The 20,464-nt window shown below is 35.6% G+C and overlaps 2 protein-coding genes across 3 annotated transcripts; both read left to right on the top strand.

The window, feature by feature from the left end:
- The first annotated feature begins 198 nt into the window (after window positions 1-198).
- rrp36 (ribosomal RNA processing 36) lies at window positions 199-4,372 on the top strand. Of its 2 annotated transcripts, XM_032563825.1 has the most exons (8): window positions 199-583; window positions 635-760; window positions 1,800-1,932; window positions 2,037-2,103; window positions 2,186-2,290; window positions 2,365-2,439; window positions 3,094-3,211; window positions 3,960-4,372. In XM_032563825.1, the coding sequence occupies exons 1-8, from the start codon at window positions 316-318 to the stop codon at window positions 4,118-4,120; spliced, it is 1,053 nt and encodes a 350-aa protein (XP_032419716.1). In that variant the 5' UTR covers window positions 199-315; the 3' UTR covers window positions 4,121-4,372. The 2 variants fall into 2 exon arrangements, with proteins under 2 accessions (XP_032419716.1, XP_032419715.1); XM_032563824.1 differs by having other exon boundaries at window positions 199-760.
- Window positions 4,373-9,630: 5,258 nt separating this feature from the next.
- On the top strand, window positions 9,631-18,954 carry slc22a7a (solute carrier family 22 member 7a). Its single transcript, XM_032563820.1, has 10 exons — window positions 9,631-11,084; window positions 12,395-12,498; window positions 14,502-14,656; window positions 14,975-15,143; window positions 15,227-15,350; window positions 16,148-16,257; window positions 16,521-16,735; window positions 16,840-16,948; window positions 17,510-17,716; window positions 18,481-18,954. The coding sequence occupies exons 1-10, from the start codon at window positions 10,719-10,721 to the stop codon at window positions 18,578-18,580; spliced, it is 1,659 nt and encodes a 552-aa protein (XP_032419711.1). The 5' UTR covers window positions 9,631-10,718; the 3' UTR covers window positions 18,581-18,954.
- Window positions 18,955-20,464: the final 1,510 nt, after the last annotated feature.

The following is a 20,464-nucleotide window of genomic DNA, read 5'->3' as shown; positions in this document are numbered from 1 at the left end:
TACGACTTTATTCTCGCAATATTATGTTTTTTCTCGTATTATTTCTATTTCATTGTCCTACGACACTATTATTGTTATCGATTTATTTTTTTCTCAGTCTGATTCTATAATAATGTCGTACGTATGTGCAGTCATCCCCAACAGAAGGTGGCAGTGATGCCCCATTAAAATATGCCGCTTGCCACCGGAAGAAAAATCTCTGTGTATTACTTCCGGGTTTTCAGCCACGTGGTAAAACAGCTGTGGGTCAGGGTTCTGTTGACAGTATTTTTTATTTTTCTTGGTTCTGCCTTTTGTAGAAGAAGAAAACTGAGTATGAGGAGAAGAGAGAAACAGCGGCAGGAAGCGGAGCGGAAGAAGAAGAAGACTGTAAGTTGCAGCGAAGAGGAAGACTCTGATGTGGAGAAGAAGGTCTCTCTGTTTACCCTAAGAGGGGGGGAGGCAGAGGAGCTGCGGTTAAGCGGACACGATGATGAAGATCAAAACCAATCAGGTGGCGGGGCTGAGGAAGACTCTGGGGGCAGCGAAGAAGAAGAGGTATCGGAGGGGGAGAGTAATGATGAAGGTGATGATGATGATGATGATGAAGAAGAAGAACAAGAGGCTAATGCAGAGGAAGATGATGATGATGAAGAAGAAGAAGAGGCTAATGCAGAGGAAGAAGATGATGATGATGATGACGAAGAGGAAGATGCTGAGGAAGAGGAGGGACATACTGGTGATGGCACAGAGTTGCAGACAGAGGAAGGCATCAGGAAAGGTGAGAGTGACTGTACCGACCCATACATGACATCTGAGTTTTGATTGGCCAGTTTGATAAGATCTGAGTTCTGATTGATCAATTATTTTCTGGTATCAGTGCAGATCACTGATGGCTCTATTGCTGACCCGGCTGCCAATGGGTGGATTATAAGATGTTGTGCTGGCTTATCATTATGCCTGTCGCAATATAAATAATCAATTAATCGCATAAAAAATTAAAATGAACTCAATAATTTCCTGGCTGTTGATTTATATTTTTTGACGGGCAATTTTGTTTACGGAGACATCACAATACGTTTTATTTAAAGTTTCGGTTGTCATTGGTTTTTACTTCCGTTTTATTTATTATTTTTGCTTGTCCTGTTTTATTTTGGATATTGGTGTCACTGTTGTAATGCCAAGAAACATTTTTCCATTGTCTAATGAGAAACATATTTTTTTGGTATGCTGTTATTTTTTTTTCTTAAATCTAAGTCAAAACAGAAACTGCTTTCAAAATTAATTCTCTTTTTACATTGATACATGTTTTCCTACCAAAAACAATGTTTTTGGAGGCATGAAAATATGTAATAAAAAATTAATCAATTAATTGCATGATAAATTAAAATGAGCTTGATAATTTTCGTTCTGATGACTATTAATTTTCAAAGCGTCCATTTAAATATGGTTTTGGTTGTAAGTGGTTTTTATTATTATTATTATTATTATTATTATTTTTGGGTGTGTTTTATTTTGAATATTTAAAATATCTTCCAGTTCCAGTGTTGTGTGTTTACAAAATTAAAGCTTATTTGTCTTTGAGAAGCCAAGCTTGTATTATTATGCTACTTTCAATAAATAATATATTACTTCAAAATAGTTTCAAAACAATATTATAATTTAGCACCATAATTACTGGAAGAATTTATCAGCCAGTAAAATTTATTGTTACAGAACTAGTTATGATTTATTTTGGTTTTGACTGTAGTTCAGTTTTGTTTCTTACTCAGTAAAAATCCTCATTATGAAACATTTTGTGATGTTTTCTTCCTATGCAGAACTGTCCAACATGCCCTTTGAAGATGTCATTAAGCTGCAGCAACAAGTGGGAACTAAAGCGTTCAATGAGGCTGCATTCAACAACAAAAAATGCCGAGCTGTCAGCAGTAAGAAACGGCTGAACAAAAACAGGTCTGTTTCTTCCAAATCATCCTAATTAATCAAAAATCCAGAAGAAGTGCAGCTGCTCTCTCCTGATCGCTGTCAGCTTGTCACACTGTGTATTTTAATTTTAGACCAATGGAAATTTCATCAAAGATTCCACCGTCCTTCCTACGGCAGGTCATCCCTGCCAAGAAATCAGTGAGTAAAACCAGCACTGATAAAACCACAAATCTGCTGTTTGCATGAAAATATTCATGTTTTTTTTGTGTGTGTGCTGCAGACCAGGAGAGATCCTCGATTTGACAGCCTGTCAGGAGAATACAAACCAGAGATTTTTGAAAAGACTTACAAGTTTATCAATGACATCAAACACAGAGAGAAAGAGGTGAGAAAACCAGAATCAGGTGCCATGAAAAGTCTGTTTATGTAGAACGTGTGACATGCAGTCTGTCTCTGCAGGTCATTAAGAAGCAGCTAAAGAAGACAAAGACTGACCGCAAGAAGGAGAAGCTGGAGTTCCTGCTGAAGAGATTGGTAAGAAGTCCTGACACTTCAATCTTTTTATCACTTGTCAGTTTATTTGCAAGAAAAAACAAAACTAAATTGGTTCTTAACGGTGCTATATATATATGTATCTCTGCAGAATGTGACATTTGTCTGTAAATTAGTTAAATTCTGCAATATTTTGCTAAAAATATTGCAGAATTATTTAATATTTATCTGCATTCAGTAAAGTAATTTAAAAGTAATATTAAATTAATACTAATAATTTAATAATTAATGCTAGTCATTAAATTACTATTTAAGGCAGCAGAGTAGTAGAAATAAGAAAGTTACCATCATTTAAACAAAATGTTTTTGACCATTTTAGTGGAAAATTTGCAATGAACTCACAATGATGAATTAGCGTAAAAAGTATAGCAATCTGTTGTTTGTGCATAAATTTCTGTGTTATTTGGCAGTATACAGATAAAAACTGCTTTCATTTAATAAAATAATATTTAAGGTTCTCTTTATGTGTCCTTGACAGGGCCACACAAAAAGCTATGATGGGCCAGATTTGGCCCCTGGGCCTTGACTTTAACACACATGGCTTAGAGGGCTTTTTTTTTAAATCAATAATTGTTTTTGGATTAAGCTACCAGTGCAGATGGTGGTCAAGCTTTAAATTTCCATGTGTTTGTGCAGAATAACCAGGAGCGAGCGAGACTGATCCAGGAGCAGCAGAGAGAGAGAGAGCTGCAGTTCAAGAAGCAGCAGCGAGAGCGAGCCAGTCGGGGAGAACGGCCATTTTTCCTCAAGAAATGTAAGAGCGAGTCCAACACCAGACCCGCTCGTCCAACACCGGACCCGCTCGTCCTCAGAACTCTGTTTCCTGTCCCTCACACATCTTGTGCTTTCACATTCACATTATTTTAAAAAAGTATTATTGTACACAAAGGATTGGTGTCAGACAGAGAAGCTGAACTACTTTTAAATACCGTGTTAGAATATAAAATAAGGCTGGATGACATGGCTGAAAAACATATCATGATATAAGCGTTTCATATCAGTCGATATTAATTTTTTTGTTTTTAAAGATCTGAACTACCGCCACACTAGTGACGTGACATTTCCTGTTTTATCCAGTTTTCACTCCACACTTTATTTTTCAGCAGTTATGAGGCCCCGTCGTTCTTACTCAACAGGTTTGTTGCTAGGTAACCAAAGAGTGAGTGAGTTGATGCCATTAATCTTGCTTAGCTAGCCGTGAGAGGCTTAACAGCTTAAAGCCTTTCCTCTGCCTACATCTCCCAGAATGCTGTGCGGTTCTGGATCAGAGTTCAGTGAAATTATTGAGTACTTTACCAGACGTATCATCTATTGATTTTGATTATGTCTGTGGCAATATATTGGTTATTACTAGAGTTTACGTGTGGATGAAAAGCCAAATCACATAAAAATCTCTTCGGTTTCCCAGATATCCGGACTAGACGTAGACTTGATTATTTGGTTTCATAAAAGCTAAAACAACACGCTGGAAAAACATTCCTCTGCTTTATTTCTCTCCTCAGCGGAAAAGAAGAAGCTGCAGTTGGCCGAAAAGTATCAGGAACTGAAGAAGAGCGGCAAACTGGAGAACTTCCTTAGCAAGAAACGGAAGAGGAACGCAGGAAAAGACCGCAGGAAGCTTCCCGGGAAACAGCTACACAACAAAAAGCCTTTTTCCTCCTGAGAAGTGTTGAAGAGCGATGTGCTGAGAAATGTTTGATCATCCCAGCTGTAGACTCATTTCAGTGTTCTGATGCTGTTGGTTCCCCACATCAGGTGAACTTGTTCTGTAAAAGCCCTTTTTTGTGATCAAAGGTGATGGGAATCATGAATATGTTCATAAAAAATACTAAAAGTGTGTTTGGAGATTGTGTCAGATGTACAAGTGCTTTTTTTTACATGTAAAAATAATAAAGGTTTTCCTCAATACTTTAAATCCTCTGCTCACCCTGCTGCTTATTCAAGTATCTTATTTATCCCAAAGGGAAAGTAAATTATGTCCAATCCACAACAGTCCTGTTGTCCTGAATGATCTCCTGTAGCAGTCAATCTTTCAGCAAATCTGAAGAGGCCTCTGACTGAAGACTGTTGTTTTATGACAGTGTCATGGCTGATGTGATGTGCCAGCCTTTCAGAAGCTGATTTATGTAATAAAACCAGAGACAAAAGTGGCCATAGGAATATTTTCATTTATAAATCAGTAACTAGCTTACTACCAATATATTTAACTACATATATTTGACATAATCAGAGCAACTACAGCCTCCTCTCGCTTGTTTTTATTACATTTAACGTTACTTCAGTGTGACACAAACTTCTATCATATGAACAGAAGCCATAGTAGCATAATTAAACCAAATAGGTTTAAACAACTAGACAATAAGAAAGCATCGCTGGATCAGTTTTAATATTTTACTGTTTCTGGTCAACTTTGAGAACTGATTTTTTCTTTTACATGTTTCGCTATATTCTATACACCCCACTCTTGAAATACGACTAAAACGGAATATTCACCATCAAGAGCTTTTTAGGATTATTTTGCTTTGATCTGTTGTCTTAAAAGTTAGTTGGTCTATAGAGGATCAGAACCAAAACAAATGGGAGTCGGGTTTTCAGATTGTAACTTGAAATTAAATGTGAGAGTAATGCAACTTCAAAGAAAATATATGTGGTGTAAATGCAAAGGCATAAAATTGCTTGGTTACAGATTTGAAATGAAAGTATGATTGGATTGAATTGTAATAAATGGATTCACAATGAGTTGGTGAATGGGTGAAATGATCCGGCCATGAAATTAGTCCATTTGCCATTGTTATGTTTGTTTATAGATGTACATGTTGTTTTGATTGTAGGTCCCAGGAAAACAAGTATGGTGCAAAATAAAACATTATATTTAAAGCAAGTGATTAAAACATAAAAAACTTTCCAAGTATATTTTTACTAAAAAATGTACATAACAGATGAGTCGCTCACTTTCACTCCAGTTGATGAACTCAAAATATCAAATCAATTAAATTTTTACAAACACATATGATCATGTTGTTGTGCATCTTTGCCAATATTCACAACTCAAACCCTGAAAGAAGAGAAGAAATGTCCAGAAATCATTCGGTCTTCTCTTTCACAGTTTTCTGTTTGAGCTCCACCTCAGAGCGAACGCTGCTCTTCGTCGCTTTCTGTAACCCCCATGTGCTCAGATGGATCAGAACAAATGCGCCCCCAGCCGTCCACAGCCAGTTCTTACGCAGCCAGCTCTGTGACTTCATTGCGACTCTGAAAGGCAGAAAGAGAGTTTCAGGACCTCCAGATTTATATCTTTTAATTAAATATTGGTGTTTCTTTGGACAGTGAAGGTAGTTTTAATAAAGTTTGTTACTAAAAGGTTAACATCATCTTAAAACATTGCAATACTGAAAATAAAGATAATTCACTGTACTGGCTGCCCTGTTTGTCAAATAAGATTTTAAAATGCTGCTTCTGGTCTCTCGAAAACTAAACTATCTTGGTCCAATTGCATTTCCAAGTAGCTAGCGAATTACCAGACCGGATTACTGAAGTGTTACCAGGACCTGAACTAAGTAATGTGAGGCAGCTCATAAGCTCTGGAACAAACTCCATGAAAAACTGAAATATTCAGGGTTCTGTTGGTTCCTGTAAATCAGGACAGAAACATTTTTAGCTTTCTAACAATCTGACTAATGAACTTTTCACCTGTTTGAAGAGCAAAGCTAGGTTTGATCTTAAGTCTACAATAAGCTTTAATTTAAAATTTCATGCAAATTTGTCTTTAAAGGTGACCTATTATGTTTTCACTGAACAGGTCAGAATAGAATAAGCTGTACAAAACATGTTTGTTACATGTTTCACACAAAATCATTCTTAATGTTCACATTAAGACCAGCTGAGCAAACGTGCTGGGGGCTGCACATTTGAGCTTGGGTTGCTAGGTAACTGGGCTTCACTGAAGTTGCTAGGTGACAGGAAGTGCCTGCTGATTTGTGACATTACATTTGGAAGGTTTTTGAAACGGTTCATTTTCCAGACACCAAAAAACATTAATGCCAAAAAATGGCTGAGTGTTTTTTTTAAGAGCTTGGGCTGTAAATAGAAACAGTTGAGACCCAAATGGAAGTACAGTACAAAAAATGTGCAAAATGTGAAAGGTCTGGGCCATCTAGAGGACAAACAAGGAACTGCGTAAAGAGAGCAAAATCATGTTGCAGCCACATACCTTAGTGCATTACTTGCTTTTGGCTGGAGGAGGAGCAGCAGCAGGAGGTGAGACGTATGCAACAATGCCAGGCTCAGGAATGTACTCCTCTCTGTTGTGCAGCGCTGGGTTTGTCTTCAAGTTGTACCAGCCCAAGTGAATCAGTCCCAGACTTGTGCCCATCACAATCAGGACTTTGTAGTTATTCCAGAACGTCCGCAGACCCATAACTGATAAGGAGCGAATTGATGAAAGCAAACAAAGCTGACGTCCAGATAAAGCAAAGACTCATACATTAAAAATATTAAATCAATATTAAACTATCCAGTCAATCTGACTCAACACGGCTGCCATAAACCTACAAATAAAAACATACAGACACAAAAGTGACTGAGAATAAACCTTTTATAAGGGAAGGGATGGTAATGGCAGTTATCACGGTGTTCATAAAAACTGTTAATATTCAGTCATACTGCTCTAAAATACATTCACCCAATCCCCATTAATTCAAATTCAAAAATACTTTATTAATCCCGAAGGGAAATTAAATAATAAAAGGGTGCTCCACTACAAAAGCAGCATCAAGTAAAGAAACTGTTCTGTGAAAAAGTTCGAAATACCCGCAGATTTATCATGCTTTAGAAAGGTAAGACGCAGTGTTCTTGGTCTTACTTACATTAAGCATTCAAATATTTCCTTGTTTTAAATGAATTGATAAACATTTAAGGAATATTTTGACCAATGGTTATCTATTTTATGCAATAGGAATATTTGGTCTTTAATAGTCAACAACTGTACAATGGAGCAAATTTAGTTTCCGAACTAATCGAAAACTTTTATATTTAACGTAGAAAACACGATGTAAAGAACGTTGTGAGGGCTTAAAAACATTTTCAATAAAAAGACAAACTTGGATCTGGATTGAAGAGAACCTTTTCAGTATTTTTATATATCTTAGACACATTTAAACAACAACACCAGGTTTTCTGATAAGCCTAATATTGCACACAAGTCTAAAAGGTTTTGGACCAGATAAACAGGGAAATAAAACAGATTTTAGGTGGTGATATAAGCAGAGTCTCACCTTCAGCAATCAGCTGCTTCTCCTCAGCAGGCCGCCATTATTGTGTTCGCCGCTGGTAATTGGCGATGTGCCTGAAAAATGTTTTCCGCCAGAGAGTTTACGGTAGAAGAAAAGCCGTACCAGAACATGAAACCTTTAATTGAAACGTGTCTTATTTTAGATTTAAATGAGTAAGCATATTTAAATGAAAAGAAAACGTTGAATCGTTGAATCATATTTAAAATCAGGCCAAAACCTGGACAACTACACTTATGCCACGTGATGACGTAGCAGGGGGCGGGGCCTGTGTCTGAGAGCAGAGACCTACTGTATGTAAACATTTCATTCGTTCCTTCTCTCCTTTCTTTCTCTGCTAATTTCTCTTTTTTCTCAGTTTCTTCTTAGTAAGTTCACCTTATTGAGAACACACATAAGTATGACGGCCTTTTAGAGACAATGTAGGTAGAAAAAAGGAGGAGTATATTTTTGCTAAAAAAATGACATTTTTAGATTAATCTCAAAAAAATTCTAGAAAAAAGCTTGGAATTTTCTATGTTTGAAAAGTCGAAAATTGGCTAGGAAGAACTTGGAAATTTTTAGATTAACCTGAAAAAAAAAATCCATTTCAAAAATGTAAAAAGAAAGTTCACAGTGTCACAATTTCAAAAGTAGGCCACAATGCCCTTTATAGCTTTTGAATAAACTGAGTTTAATCCAGGATGTCTCAGAGTTATATCATTTCTTGACTTTTATAACCTCCATGAGATTCTGAAATGTTCGATTCAGATTAATTCAAAAAGATTCATTTATTTATCCCATTGGGAAGTTAAATGCCATCATCATAGCATTTTCAAAGCATTGTTGTGGATGGCGGTGCTATGGGTAGAACTCATCTTTCTGTGAATCTGAAGAAACTTCTGAATATAACACATGACTTAAGGTATTCACCCTCATTCTGAGGACATTCCCATGTCAATGGCTTCTTTCCAGTTAAATGGAGTAATTGATCCGACGCAGTGTGTTTTGAAGGCGATAATGTTGATATGTATTTATATCACGCATTTAAGAATTTCTCCCCTGCGTTTTAGTCTCAACATGCTGCTACTGCACGCCTTTCCACTTTCTTTAGACGTGGCCTTGCTGCTGCTGTTTTCTTTAGGTCTATGAGCCTCAAAATAATGGCAAATATAAATCCCTGAAGGTCTTTAATTTTTTTTCAAATTGATCTGCTCATTTAATTTAATTTTGTGCATTAGCATTTTTCACCTTGTAAGACCTATTTTCCCAACAAATACTACTTTAGGATGAAGGTGTAAGTTGAGTTTAGGTTAGGTTTTAGGCTAGGCATGTACTGGTCAGGGTTAAATGAATGGAAAATGAATAAAAGTCACAGGGCTGGCCCAAGCCTTTTTGAGGCCCTTGTCAGATTTTCATTTTTTCCCCCCCGCATACCAACATTTCAATAGCAGCTTCTTTATCATGCCTAAGCTACTCTATGTGTAAAATTCATACTATCATTAGTGTCATTTGTAATTAGCTTACATTATACCAATATTATTTTGGCTATTGATTTTAACCTTACAGAATTAGCGAACTAAACAAGTTTGACATTTTATATTTCCCCAAAAATGTAACAGCAGATCCATTATTTAGGTACCATTTATAAAAAATAATTTAGAAATTGTTTTTCCATGTGTAATAAGACTTAGTTTGTATATATATATATATATATACAGTATATATATATATACAGTATATTTATGCATATGTTATCATGCTAACTTGGTGTTCTTGAGGGCCCCCTAGTGGTATGGGGGCCCAGTGCAGTCACGTAACTAGCAATTCCTTGAGAAGTCAACACAAAGTCTTTGTGAAGATAGAAAAATTAATAATAGTTACAAAAACATGTATATTATGCTTTAGACCTGATCAGCTGCACTTATAAAGATTGCTGTTCCCCAGTCTTTATCAGCTGTATGCTGTTAAGTGCATTTTAACTGTTAAATGGGTATTTAATGTGAGGTGGTTTTATTATCATCATGGCAGGTTTCAACTTACTTGAACTGGTGGAGGAGGGTTCTTCGAGTACCTTTGAAAAACACTGCACTCGTGACCAAGTCCTGAATAGCATTTGTCATGCGCTTCTGTTTACATTGACTTGACAAATTGAATTTCATGTTTCAGTCAATTTCCTTGTAAGCACAGGAACTCACGTGAATATATAGGAAGAATGAAAGATCCGGAAATCAAACAGCTAGACTGATGAATACCACAATGAGTCTGTGTGGTAGTTAGTGGAACATGGGAACAAAACAATAAAGAATGTAAAGGTAAATAGTGAAAAGCATGCAAAAGAATGTGTTTCACAGAGCTTTGAGACAATAAAAGGAGTCCAATAAAATGCAGACATGTTTATGGCATTTGGTTTATTGCAAAGTGTCAAAATTATCTGTATTAACCAAGTTTATGTGCAGAAAAAAGGAATTTGACTTTGGTTCCTCTTATAATACCAGGCACTGTACTGACATCCTAAACTGATGAAAGACTTTCTTACATGGCTAATATTAAACTAATGGATTTGTATTTGATTCATTGGAATGTCTTCTGCTAAACTAATTCAAGAACCTTTGCAGACCTACAGAAATAGATCATAGAGGTTGCTTTGGGACAAAAACCAACCTAAAAATGTTGAATAATTGTATTAAAATCAGATTTGGTAATTATTTCTACATTAAAAGTGTGAACACTTTAAAATTATCTGTAGTGACCTTAGAGGATTTCTGCTAAAAGTTAATGTTCCATGTACAAACTAACATAAATTAATACATTATGTTCATAATGAAAATGTGAGCATTTAAGGCAGACAGAAACAGAGCAGACCTCACCTCCTTAAAATGTTCCTCCCTCTGTCTGTCCCCCCCCCCTGCTGTAAATAAGGAATTGTTTAAGGCAGCGAGTAGAGAGCTGATCAGCAGAGCACCCTGATCCTTTTTTCTCCATCCTGTCAAAATGAGGTTTGAAGAGATACTGGATGACATCGGTGGATTCTCCAAATTTCAGTTTTTCGTGTTGTCCATCCTGTGTCTGCCTCGTGCCATTCTCCCTCTCCACTTTCTCCTGCACAACTTCATCTCTGCCATCCCTCCTCACCACTGCTCCCTCGGGAAGCTGGAGAAAAGCAATGGCAGCGCCTGGTCCCCGGACCCTGAGACTCTGGCCCTCTGGATCCCCCAGCAGGACGACGGCTCTCTCAGCTCCTGCAGAGTCTACAGCTCCCCACAGACCAGCAACCTCAGCCGGGAGAACAGGACTGTGATTTGTCCAGATGGGTGGACCTACGACAAATCACAATTTAGCTCCACGACGGCCTCTGAGGTAAAATTTTAATAAATTAAAACTTAAAAACTACTTATTTCCTTCATAAAAGGTCAGCAGAAGAAATGTTTTAATGTTAACAGGAAATGCTGGTAACTAATCAATGTGAGAGAATTGAGTTTGAGTTGATCTGGTTAGTTGATAATTTATATTGAATTATATAAAAATTGAGACACAGCCAATGCTAGAAGCAACAGATGAAAGAACTCCTTTGTATCCACACCAATCAGCTCCCCAAATTTATAAATTAAAATTCCATTTTATATATTTATGAATTGGTGCTTCTGTTTCTCTGTTTTTAACATCGTCTGTGGACTTTTATGTTGTTTTGTGTATTTGAAATGACTGACAGCAAAAGAAATCCCCCCCTTTGGGGACAATAAAAGATCTGAACTGGACATGAACATTCTATGAAGGAATTTTGCAGATCTCTACATATTCACTCTTTCAGTTGAATGAATGATATCAACCAGAGGGATGTGACTTACATTTATTTTGTTAACTGATTTATGTGGGGACCAGAATCCCACTAAACATAAATAAAATGAATGTTATTTCCATTTAAATAACATTCAAATGGAAGAAATCACATATAGGATTTGAATTCTAGCACTATTGTCTTGCAGCAACAATGACCTGGGTTCAAATCCATTTTTTTCTGGGATGGATGGAGGAAAATGTTATTATTTTTGAGGAAATTTATCTCCATAATTCATAAAAATTCTTAATTAAGGCAAACAATTAAATTAAAAGTCAAAATTTAATGGAAGTAGGAGTGGATGAAATGGAAATGGCATGTGAATCATGAATCAGCATCTTCTACATGAGACAGACATACAACAAAAGTGTGTCTTTAGTAGGCCGCTGTAATACGGACTGCTACAGGAGATCCTACACTCAGTTTCTATAATAACTCGTTGAAAAACTTTGAAAACTATAAATTAAAGAAACATTTTTGTCCTTTTGGGATCAATAAAGTATTTTTAAATAAAAAAAAAATTGAGTTCATGAAGAAGTGAAAGGGCAAGATGACCCAAATCTATTTTATGTTTGTAGATATATTATTGTATTTATTTTCATTTGTCTGCTTGTTTTTGGTGTCATTTTATTTTAACTCTGTTTAAACTCAGCAGTTTTATAACCCTTGACCTTTCCTCAGCTTCATTCAGACCAGGTGACTGTTTATGTCCCCGATCAACAAACCAAACAGGCAATAAGACATCAAAGTTAATTTGAAACCTAAAGAGATCATCAATTAAGAAACTGTAAAGTTGAGTCACACACTTTAAAACATTTTTGCTTTTGTACAGTGGGATCTGGTGTGTAACGACAAGCAACAGAATCAAGCACTTGCCACCTACTTCTTTATTGGAGTGATGTTTGGAGCCATTGTCTTTGGACAGCTTTCAGACAAGTAAGTTCACCCAAAACACTTAAATATGTACACTGATAATAATTTTAAAAGTAAATTACAGTTTACTTTTACACAGGATGGACAACATTTAAAGTCCTCAGACTTTAAATATTTGCAACACTCAGCTAAAACTAAGGAAATTAAGGTTCTGCTTTACTTTTTTCTTCATGTTTCTTCATTTGAACTCACAACCTTTTTGCTGCAAAATAACAGTTACTGATAAATGTATTTTATTCCCGACTTATTAGTGTTTTCACACTGTAAATAATTTCCCAAAAGTACTCAAGGTACAAAGGAGGCAAAGGAGTTAATAACTGTATTTTTTTCAAATGTAGTTCTCAATTATTTGTGTACTCTTTTTTGTTGTCCTTTTTCTTCCTTTTGGGTTTTAAGACATTTTTTAAACTTGGAGATGATTTTGATCAAAAGATTTGTGTTTATTTTCATTTTTATATCAGCTATGCACAGGCCTTTTGAGCCCAGATTTTCCCAAGGGGACAATAAAGTATTTTCTATTGTATGATATCATATAATAAAAAAGAGAGGAATCTAGAACTAGAAAACTAAGGCAAAAACTCAAAAGCAAAGTGACAATACTATCCCATTGTTTGTGGAAAAATGAGCGTTTGAATCAGGTGCATTGCAGCATTTTACTACAGTCTACAGAAATGAAAGCACTCTCAGTAAACACTAAGTATGTAACATGATCTTATCAGTCATATTACAAAACTGAGGTTTTCGTGTAAAGGATATTGTAGCAGAAAATTAATAAATTGGTGTATTTGTGTGTGTTAAATCAACTATCTTTACTTAAAAAGTCATCCAAGCAAAAATAAATTGCAATTCCACACAGCTGTCATGTGCTTTGTGTATTTAGTAGAGGCTTTTGTTCAAGACCTGTCAGCTGCCTCTTTGCTAGTAAAACAACATTATGAGTGTATGTGTGCACACGTGGCTCTGCAATGAGAATCAAAGAACTAAATGCCAGTTACCCACAATACCTTATACCAGTGATTACAAAACTGGATGCACATGACCAGAAACACACTAACTGTTTTATTTATGTTCATTTCGGACATGCTGAGTGTACTTGTAATGTGGTTGAGGTGTAGAAAAAGAAGCTTTCCGTGTGCACACGTGTCTATTTACACCCCCACCTCCCACACACACACACACACACACACACACACACGCACACCCCCACACATACATATCTATCTATATAGATAGAAATAGATATATATCTATCTATCTCTATCTATCGAACTATATCTCTATATCTCTCTCTATATATATAGATATACTGTAGATATATATTTAGTGCAAGACAACTTGCACTAAACAAGCAAGTTGTCTTGCATGTTTAGTTTATCATCATTATAGCTTTATTCCAGACACATAAGAAGAACCATAGTAAAAAGATAAAACAAACAAAATAAGAAATAGAAAAAAAATACTACATAAAAATTGAAATGACTCCTCGATTCAAAGTTGCTCACAACCAAAGAATCAAAGATTAATGTTCTGTCTTCACTTAGCTGCGGTATGTTATCACACAATGATCCAGCAGAACAAAGCCCTGATTTTAAATAAAGAGTTGCATTTATGTGTGGAGATGCTGGCCAATGGTTCAGGCAACAGCACAGTGTAAAAACTATTAGCTGTTGGTCATTTCTAATTAGTTCCACTGTTTTATTTTTTAGCAGAAACGCGTGTTAGAGTTTGTCTAAAACTACAATAACCTCTTTTGCATGACCAACAGATGCATTTGAAGATCTCTGTGAGCTTGTGAAAGTCTCATTAAACAAAGAGTCCTGTTATTGATACTACTACTGTTTCCAAATGGGTACAGTGGTATTTCTGCTATTGTCCACTTTGGATAATGTTACAGTTATTGCTTAAATCCACTACATAATTGAACCTAAACCTCTGTTGAATGAGGTTTGAAAAAAGAATACAATTCAAACTTGTTACTTGTGTTCTATGTTCTGTGTGTGTTGCAGGCTTGGTCGAAAGTCCATGCTTCTGGTGGCTATAATCGCCTCCACCTTGATGGGAGCCACCGCTGCCTTGTCCACATCCTACATCATGTTTGCTATTTCCAGAGCGCTCTCCGGCTTATCCCTCAGTGGGCTGTCAATTATCGGAATAGTCCTTGGTAACAAAGCCATTTCACAATAAATAAATATACAGGCTTTAAAAACAAACTAAATGTTGTACAACCTAATTTGTGTAAGTAAATGTCAAAAAACAGTCAAATACTTAATATTTTGAAGTCATATACCTTATATATTTAGTATTCTCATCTATTTAAACTTTAAAGTTCACACAGAGCTATTTAAATGTACAAGCAGATTAACAGTTTTACTCAAATCATTTTTTATAATTGATTTAGTCATGTTTTATGGGTATTAAGAGGATTATAGAGTTCCTCAGTGCTAAATTGAATTTGTCCATTGTTTATCTACATGCTAAGGTATTGAGTGGACAGATATAAAGCACCGAACCTTTACGGGAACCATTATGAGTTTGTCGTGGAGCGCTGGAAACATGCTTCTGGCTCTACTTGCCTATTTCATACGAGACTGGAGGCATCTAATGCTGGCAGTGACTGTGCCCTGCGCTGTTACCATCATCTGTTGTTGGTGCGATATTTTGTTCTTCTCCTTAACAGTTATAGTTTTTGTTTCAATAAGAATGAGAGACAGTAATCTCTGTTTTCCATCAGGTGGTTGCCTGAGTCCGCTCGCTGGTTGTTGGGTAATGGCAGAACAGAGGAAGCAAAAAAGTATTTGGTTCAATGTGCTAAGATGAACAGGACCGATCAACGCACAACCAAACTGGACATTGAAGTAAAGATAAACTTTTTCTTGTTTTATGTTATGTTATAATGTTATTCCGTCTTCAAAAACATAACTGGAGTGTTGCTTTGATTCTTTCATGCATGTTTGAGGAGTCCTTCAATCTCCTGTTTCAACATTCAGGGTGCCTAAATGTTGCTCTTACATAGCAGCCCTTCCTCACACTTTCCCCACACAGCTCCTTCAAACTAGCAGTAGCAGCAGTTAGCAAACTTCTGATGGAACTACGCATCTGCTGAGCTTAACACAACAAACTACTTCTCTGTCTAACGTTCATAAGAATGGCTGTAAACATACAATGAGGAGCTTCATTTTCATGACGTGCTGAAGGCGGAGTATGAGAGAGATTAGGAGTTTCTTAAAAAGACAGAGGCTCAATTTCAAGGTGTCAAATTACGAAATCAAGTCATGTTTGATATATGTAGCATTTTTATAAAAACTGAAAGTAATAGTTACTTGATTGTACTATAAAATGGCATTATGTGCCTAGAAAACACATAAAACTTCCCTTTTAAAAGCGTATGCAGATCAGTTTTGAAAAAAAAAATTAAGCAAATTAAGTGTAACAAATATAGGAAGCACATATTGATAGGTATAAAAAACAATAAAATTAAATTATTAATCTGTGTGTATGTATATAAAGCTCTGAAATGTAGGTGATGTAAGAGTGATGCAGGGTAATGTTTGCTTTATTCAACTTTACATTCTCGTTTCAAAGTTAGCTAAACTTAAAATGTTCCACCTGAATAAATCAGACAAATCAGTGATGAACTGTGTTGCTGTTTCAGGTTCTAAGGAAGGTAACCGTCACTGAAGTGGCAGAGAAGAACCACACCTACTTGGACCTGATCAGAACCCCTGAGCTAAGGAAGATCACTCTCCTCTCTGGGCTGTCCTGGTACTAAATCAACCTTTAAAATTACCACTACTACTACTACTACTAGTACTACTACTACTACTGCTACTACTACTAGTACTAGTACTACTGCTGTCTGTGCTGCAGGTTTCTGTAAGGTTTTACCTTAACCATGTTACTAAATTCCTTGTTTATTTATTTTAGCATTAGTGGAGCCTTGCACCAAAATTTTGCTCAAAATGTAAATTTCAAACGTACATCTGAATGACAATAAAGTCTGTCTATGTCTATATCTGTACTTGCAGGTTTGCTGTTTCCTTCCTCTACTATGGGATCAGTTTCAAGATTTCAGGATTTGGCGTCAGCATCTACCTCACTCATTTCATCTATGCTGCTATTGAAATCCCGGCCAAAATCTTCACATTTTTCATCCTGGATGTAATTGGCCGTCGGAACGGCCAGGCATGGTTTCTAATTGTAACAGGAGCTCTGATTGGAATAAACACTGTCATACCTTTAGGTTAATTTATTTACTTCTTTGTTTGTCTTTGACATATGGAAATTATTTTTTAGATAAATGCCTGTGCATGAATATGCTCAGAAATGTGACTTTTTTCCTTTTAGAGTACTCTGTGATTCGAACATGCATTGCTGTGGTGGCCAAAGGTTTCTCTGAGGCAGCATTTACCACAGCATTCCTCTACTCAACTGAACTCTATCCAACCGTACTCAGGTAAACTCCTGTCATCCTAAACTTACAACCCAAACTTTTAGCATACACAGTCACTATTAGCTGACTGCCATCTTTTAGGTATCCTTAACTGTTACTTTCCGTAAGTAACTGTCATGACAGTTGCTATGACAACAATAAAAATGCCACAAGCTTAGAAGTAGCTCTCACCTTGTTCCTATCTAATATAAGTACATTATAATTATTACTCGATTAAAAATTTTGATACTCTACCCACCTTTGTGTAATACTAAGATAAAAATTTGTGTTTACTGACAAAGTAGCAAAATTAGCTTAGCTTAATGTAGCTTTTTTCTGCTAGCTAAGACTGACATGTAGCTTACGTGCATGTTACTACCTGTACAGTGCTTTATCAAATCCAGAGGACTCTAAAGCACTTTACACTGCATTCAATCATTCTAGGAACGCTGCTCACAGGTCAAAGTTTAGTTCATATTTGTGTAAGGTCAAAAAATACTGTGAGCTTTGTGGCAGTGCACATTTAGTCAGATTTAGTCAGAAAAGCACCTCATAACACCTGTTTTTTTGTGTGTGTGTGTGAAGGCAATGTGGTTTAGGCTACACCTCCTGTCTCTGTCGGTTCGGAGGCTCCCTAGCCCCAATGGTCATGCTGCTGGAAGATGTTTGGCTTCTTCTGCCTCCCGTGATCTTCACTGGGACTGGAATCATCAGTGGCAGCTTGGTTTTTCTCCTTCCAGAAACACTAAACGTCAATTTGCCAGAAAATATTCTCGATGTTGAGGAGGGAAGGTATGCATTTGTCCACAGCTGATTGAAATAGGGTGTCAATAAACTGCGCTACATTTGTGCAGGCTTGTGATTTTCATTTGTGCCATTATAATAAAAAAAATGTTTTCAGAGGTCATTAAAGATTAACTTGTCCCCCAGCTCCAACATTAACAAAATCAAGCATAATTGATATAATTTAATTTTACTATATTTTTGCTGGTTTGGGCAGCTGAAATATTTATAGCTCAGTTGATTGACTACAAATTTGCTTGATTTTGTAAATGTGAGGTGGCTGGTTGACCTTTGATGACCTCTGTTGTAAAACCCTGGTATTTGTGTGGGTTAGGAAACAAAGTATTTTCTTTCAAATTTTGGTGTGCTCTACAGAAAAATCAACGAGTAGGTAGGTTTTCCGGGAATAATTTGGAGTTTAGTTTCTCAAAAAAATAAATAAATAAATTAATTAAAAAATAAAAAAAAATCATAAATTGTTTAATCTGTTGCTGAACTCATAAATGCCTTTTCCTTACAAACATGACATCATGTCAGTGTGAAATAAACCAAGGTTGTTAAGACAAAAAACATACTTTTTCATTTCACATAGATTAGTTATATTTTTGTGACCCATAAAAAAATGACAAGGGTTAATTTAAAATGCTGATTCCAGAGCTGTGCAGGAGAATTTACATTTATGCATCATAGTTTTAGCTTTTCTTATCTTAAGTTTGTTTTATTTCCAAACATTCACCTGCTTCACTTTGTCTTTGCTCTTATTTTCTTTGCAGGCACATACAAAGCGATGCAGAGCGAGGCGAAGACGGAGAAATTCAGCTGAAACAATTAAACTGCGAAGACAAAGCATCAAGGCTTGCAGCTTGTTATTAAAACGGGATTTCTGTTGGCCTTGGATTTATTTAGTAAATTGATGCTTTTGGATTTTCATTGTAATGTTTAGGTTTTTTCGAACCAGACTATTGAGATTATTACCTGAATTTAACATTAAATAAAACAAAATCATAACTGGTGCATGTCACATCTAGGGAGAAACCATCCTGGGTTTAGCTGCCCCTTGTTTGTTGTACAGAATCAATAAAGATCATAGTACATTTTATTACAGATGACACTGTTTGACCTTTTTACAGATTGTTTTTAAGATTAAAAGATATTCTTAATCTGACAAACAAGTCTCATCAGGATATGTATTCTAACATGTTGAATATGACTGTATTTTATATACATAAAATACTTTCTATTCATACCGATTTTCCAATATGTTTATTTTGTATAAGAGTGAGTTGAACAAACCTATTTACTTTCCTATTAATTAGTTGCTATTTTAAAGTTTTAGAGGCTTCAGTAAAACACCAAGAAAACTTTAGATTTATGATGGATTGGATTGTAATAATTTTTACAATATTTTTTAAAAGAAAAGAAAACTGTTATCTTATTTTGAGTTTTTACTCATTCGGTTTGATGAACTTTGCTCATTAATCTAGAGAAATTGGGCTTGTTAACAGTCAGAGACACAAAATATAAAAATAACAAAATGTGTTAATTTAAAAAAGGGGTAAATTAAGCAAGACAACTAAATTTGAGGTTATGCACAAATTTATGCATGCAAACCAAACAGCTGCTGTCCAGCTGGTTACCCACATCTGGAAATAAAGGCCAGTCAAAGTCCTAAGCTGTTAATGTGGAGTCATTTAAATAACAAATTAGATATGTAATTTAATTTTAATAACAATAATCCTGAGGTTTGTAAAGAAATATTTTAAAAGGTGTTTTTGTTTGTCAGAACAATCAGTAGAACAAAATAAAAACATCAGAAAATGTTGCCTTTTCAGTAAATATCAACTAAATTAATTAAAATAATGTTTTTATGATGTAAAGTCCTTTGAAATGCCTTACTGCTGAAATGTGCTATGCAAATATAATTTGATTGATTGATTTATTGATAATACAAACTTAAAATGTTCAGTAAATTTAGAAAATAATGAGAAAACTGATTAATTGCGAAGAAATATAACCAAATTTATATGCAAATTGTATATTTTTCCATGTTTACCAAGGCATTTTGTGATTAGGTTAATTTTAAGACACATCAAGGGTGCTGCTACCCAACAGCTTGGATGCACTAACTTTTTGTGTGGTTGACAGGAAATGAAAAGAACGGGGAAAAAAGAATGAAAAAATGGAAGAAAAGAAAGTAAAAGAAAAAAATCAGAAAAGTTCAATGAAATTAATATCTTTTTCTTCCAGGTAGCATTCGTAAAACAACTAATACAGATATAACGTGTAAATATGTGGTTGAAGCTGCAGTATGCATATTTAAAAATATATATTTGTTCTTTGCATATTTGTTAAAACTTGTGCTAATTTCGTTTCGTTGTGACAATGACAATAAAGATTTATCTTATCTTATCTTATCTTAAGTTAAGACAGTGTAAAATGAGACAAATCATCTGAGAAAAGATCATACTCCACCTCCTCCCTGAGGTACTATTACAGTCTGCAAAACTGTACCTCTCTGAACAAAAACCACCTATCAGACCCTGGAGGAGGATCTTAGCACTGTCAATCATCCTCATGCGCTCGCTGCTCAATGGTGGAAATATAACTGAACTATAACTTACCCTTAAAGGAAACTTTATCCGCCATCATCAGTGGTCATGCTAACTGACCTTAGCACTGGTGGCACATGTTTTGAACTAGCTGCAGCTTAAGAAAGTGCAAGATAGAGGAGTCGCACAAGAGTGATTGACAAATCTA

The sequence above is a fragment of the Xiphophorus hellerii genome, chromosome 5 (genome assembly GCF_003331165.1).
Source record: "Xiphophorus hellerii strain 12219 chromosome 5, Xiphophorus_hellerii-4.1, whole genome shotgun sequence".
In the NCBI taxonomy this organism is placed as follows: domain Eukaryota; kingdom Metazoa; phylum Chordata; class Actinopteri; order Cyprinodontiformes; family Poeciliidae; genus Xiphophorus; species Xiphophorus hellerii.
The sequence above is the reverse complement of the archived record's forward strand: the minus strand, read 5'-3'. Positions and strand labels throughout refer to the sequence as shown.

Excerpts from the sequence above, each read along its gene's own strand:
- rrp36 (XM_032563824.1), top strand. The coding sequence starts at position 316 with ATGAGGAGAAGAGAGAAACAGCGGCAGGAAGCGGAGCGGAAGAAGAAG. Across the intron at positions 1,933-2,036 it reads AAACGGCTGAACAAAAACAG|ACCAATGGAAATTTCATCAA; the intron begins GTCTGTTTCTTC and ends TTTTAATTTTAG. Across the intron at positions 2,291-2,364 it reads TCAAACACAGAGAGAAAGAG|GTCATTAAGAAGCAGCTAAA; the intron begins GTGAGAAAACCA and ends CTGTCTCTGCAG.
- slc22a7a (XM_032563820.1), top strand. The coding sequence starts at position 10,719 with ATGAGGTTTGAAGAGATACTGGATGACATCGGTGGATTCTCCAAATTT. Across the intron at positions 14,657-14,974 it reads AATTATCGGAATAGTCCTTG|GTATTGAGTGGACAGATATA; the intron begins GTAACAAAGCCA and ends CTACATGCTAAG. Across the intron at positions 16,258-16,520 it reads CTCCTCTCTGGGCTGTCCTG|GTTTGCTGTTTCCTTCCTCT; the intron begins GTACTAAATCAA and ends CTGTACTTGCAG.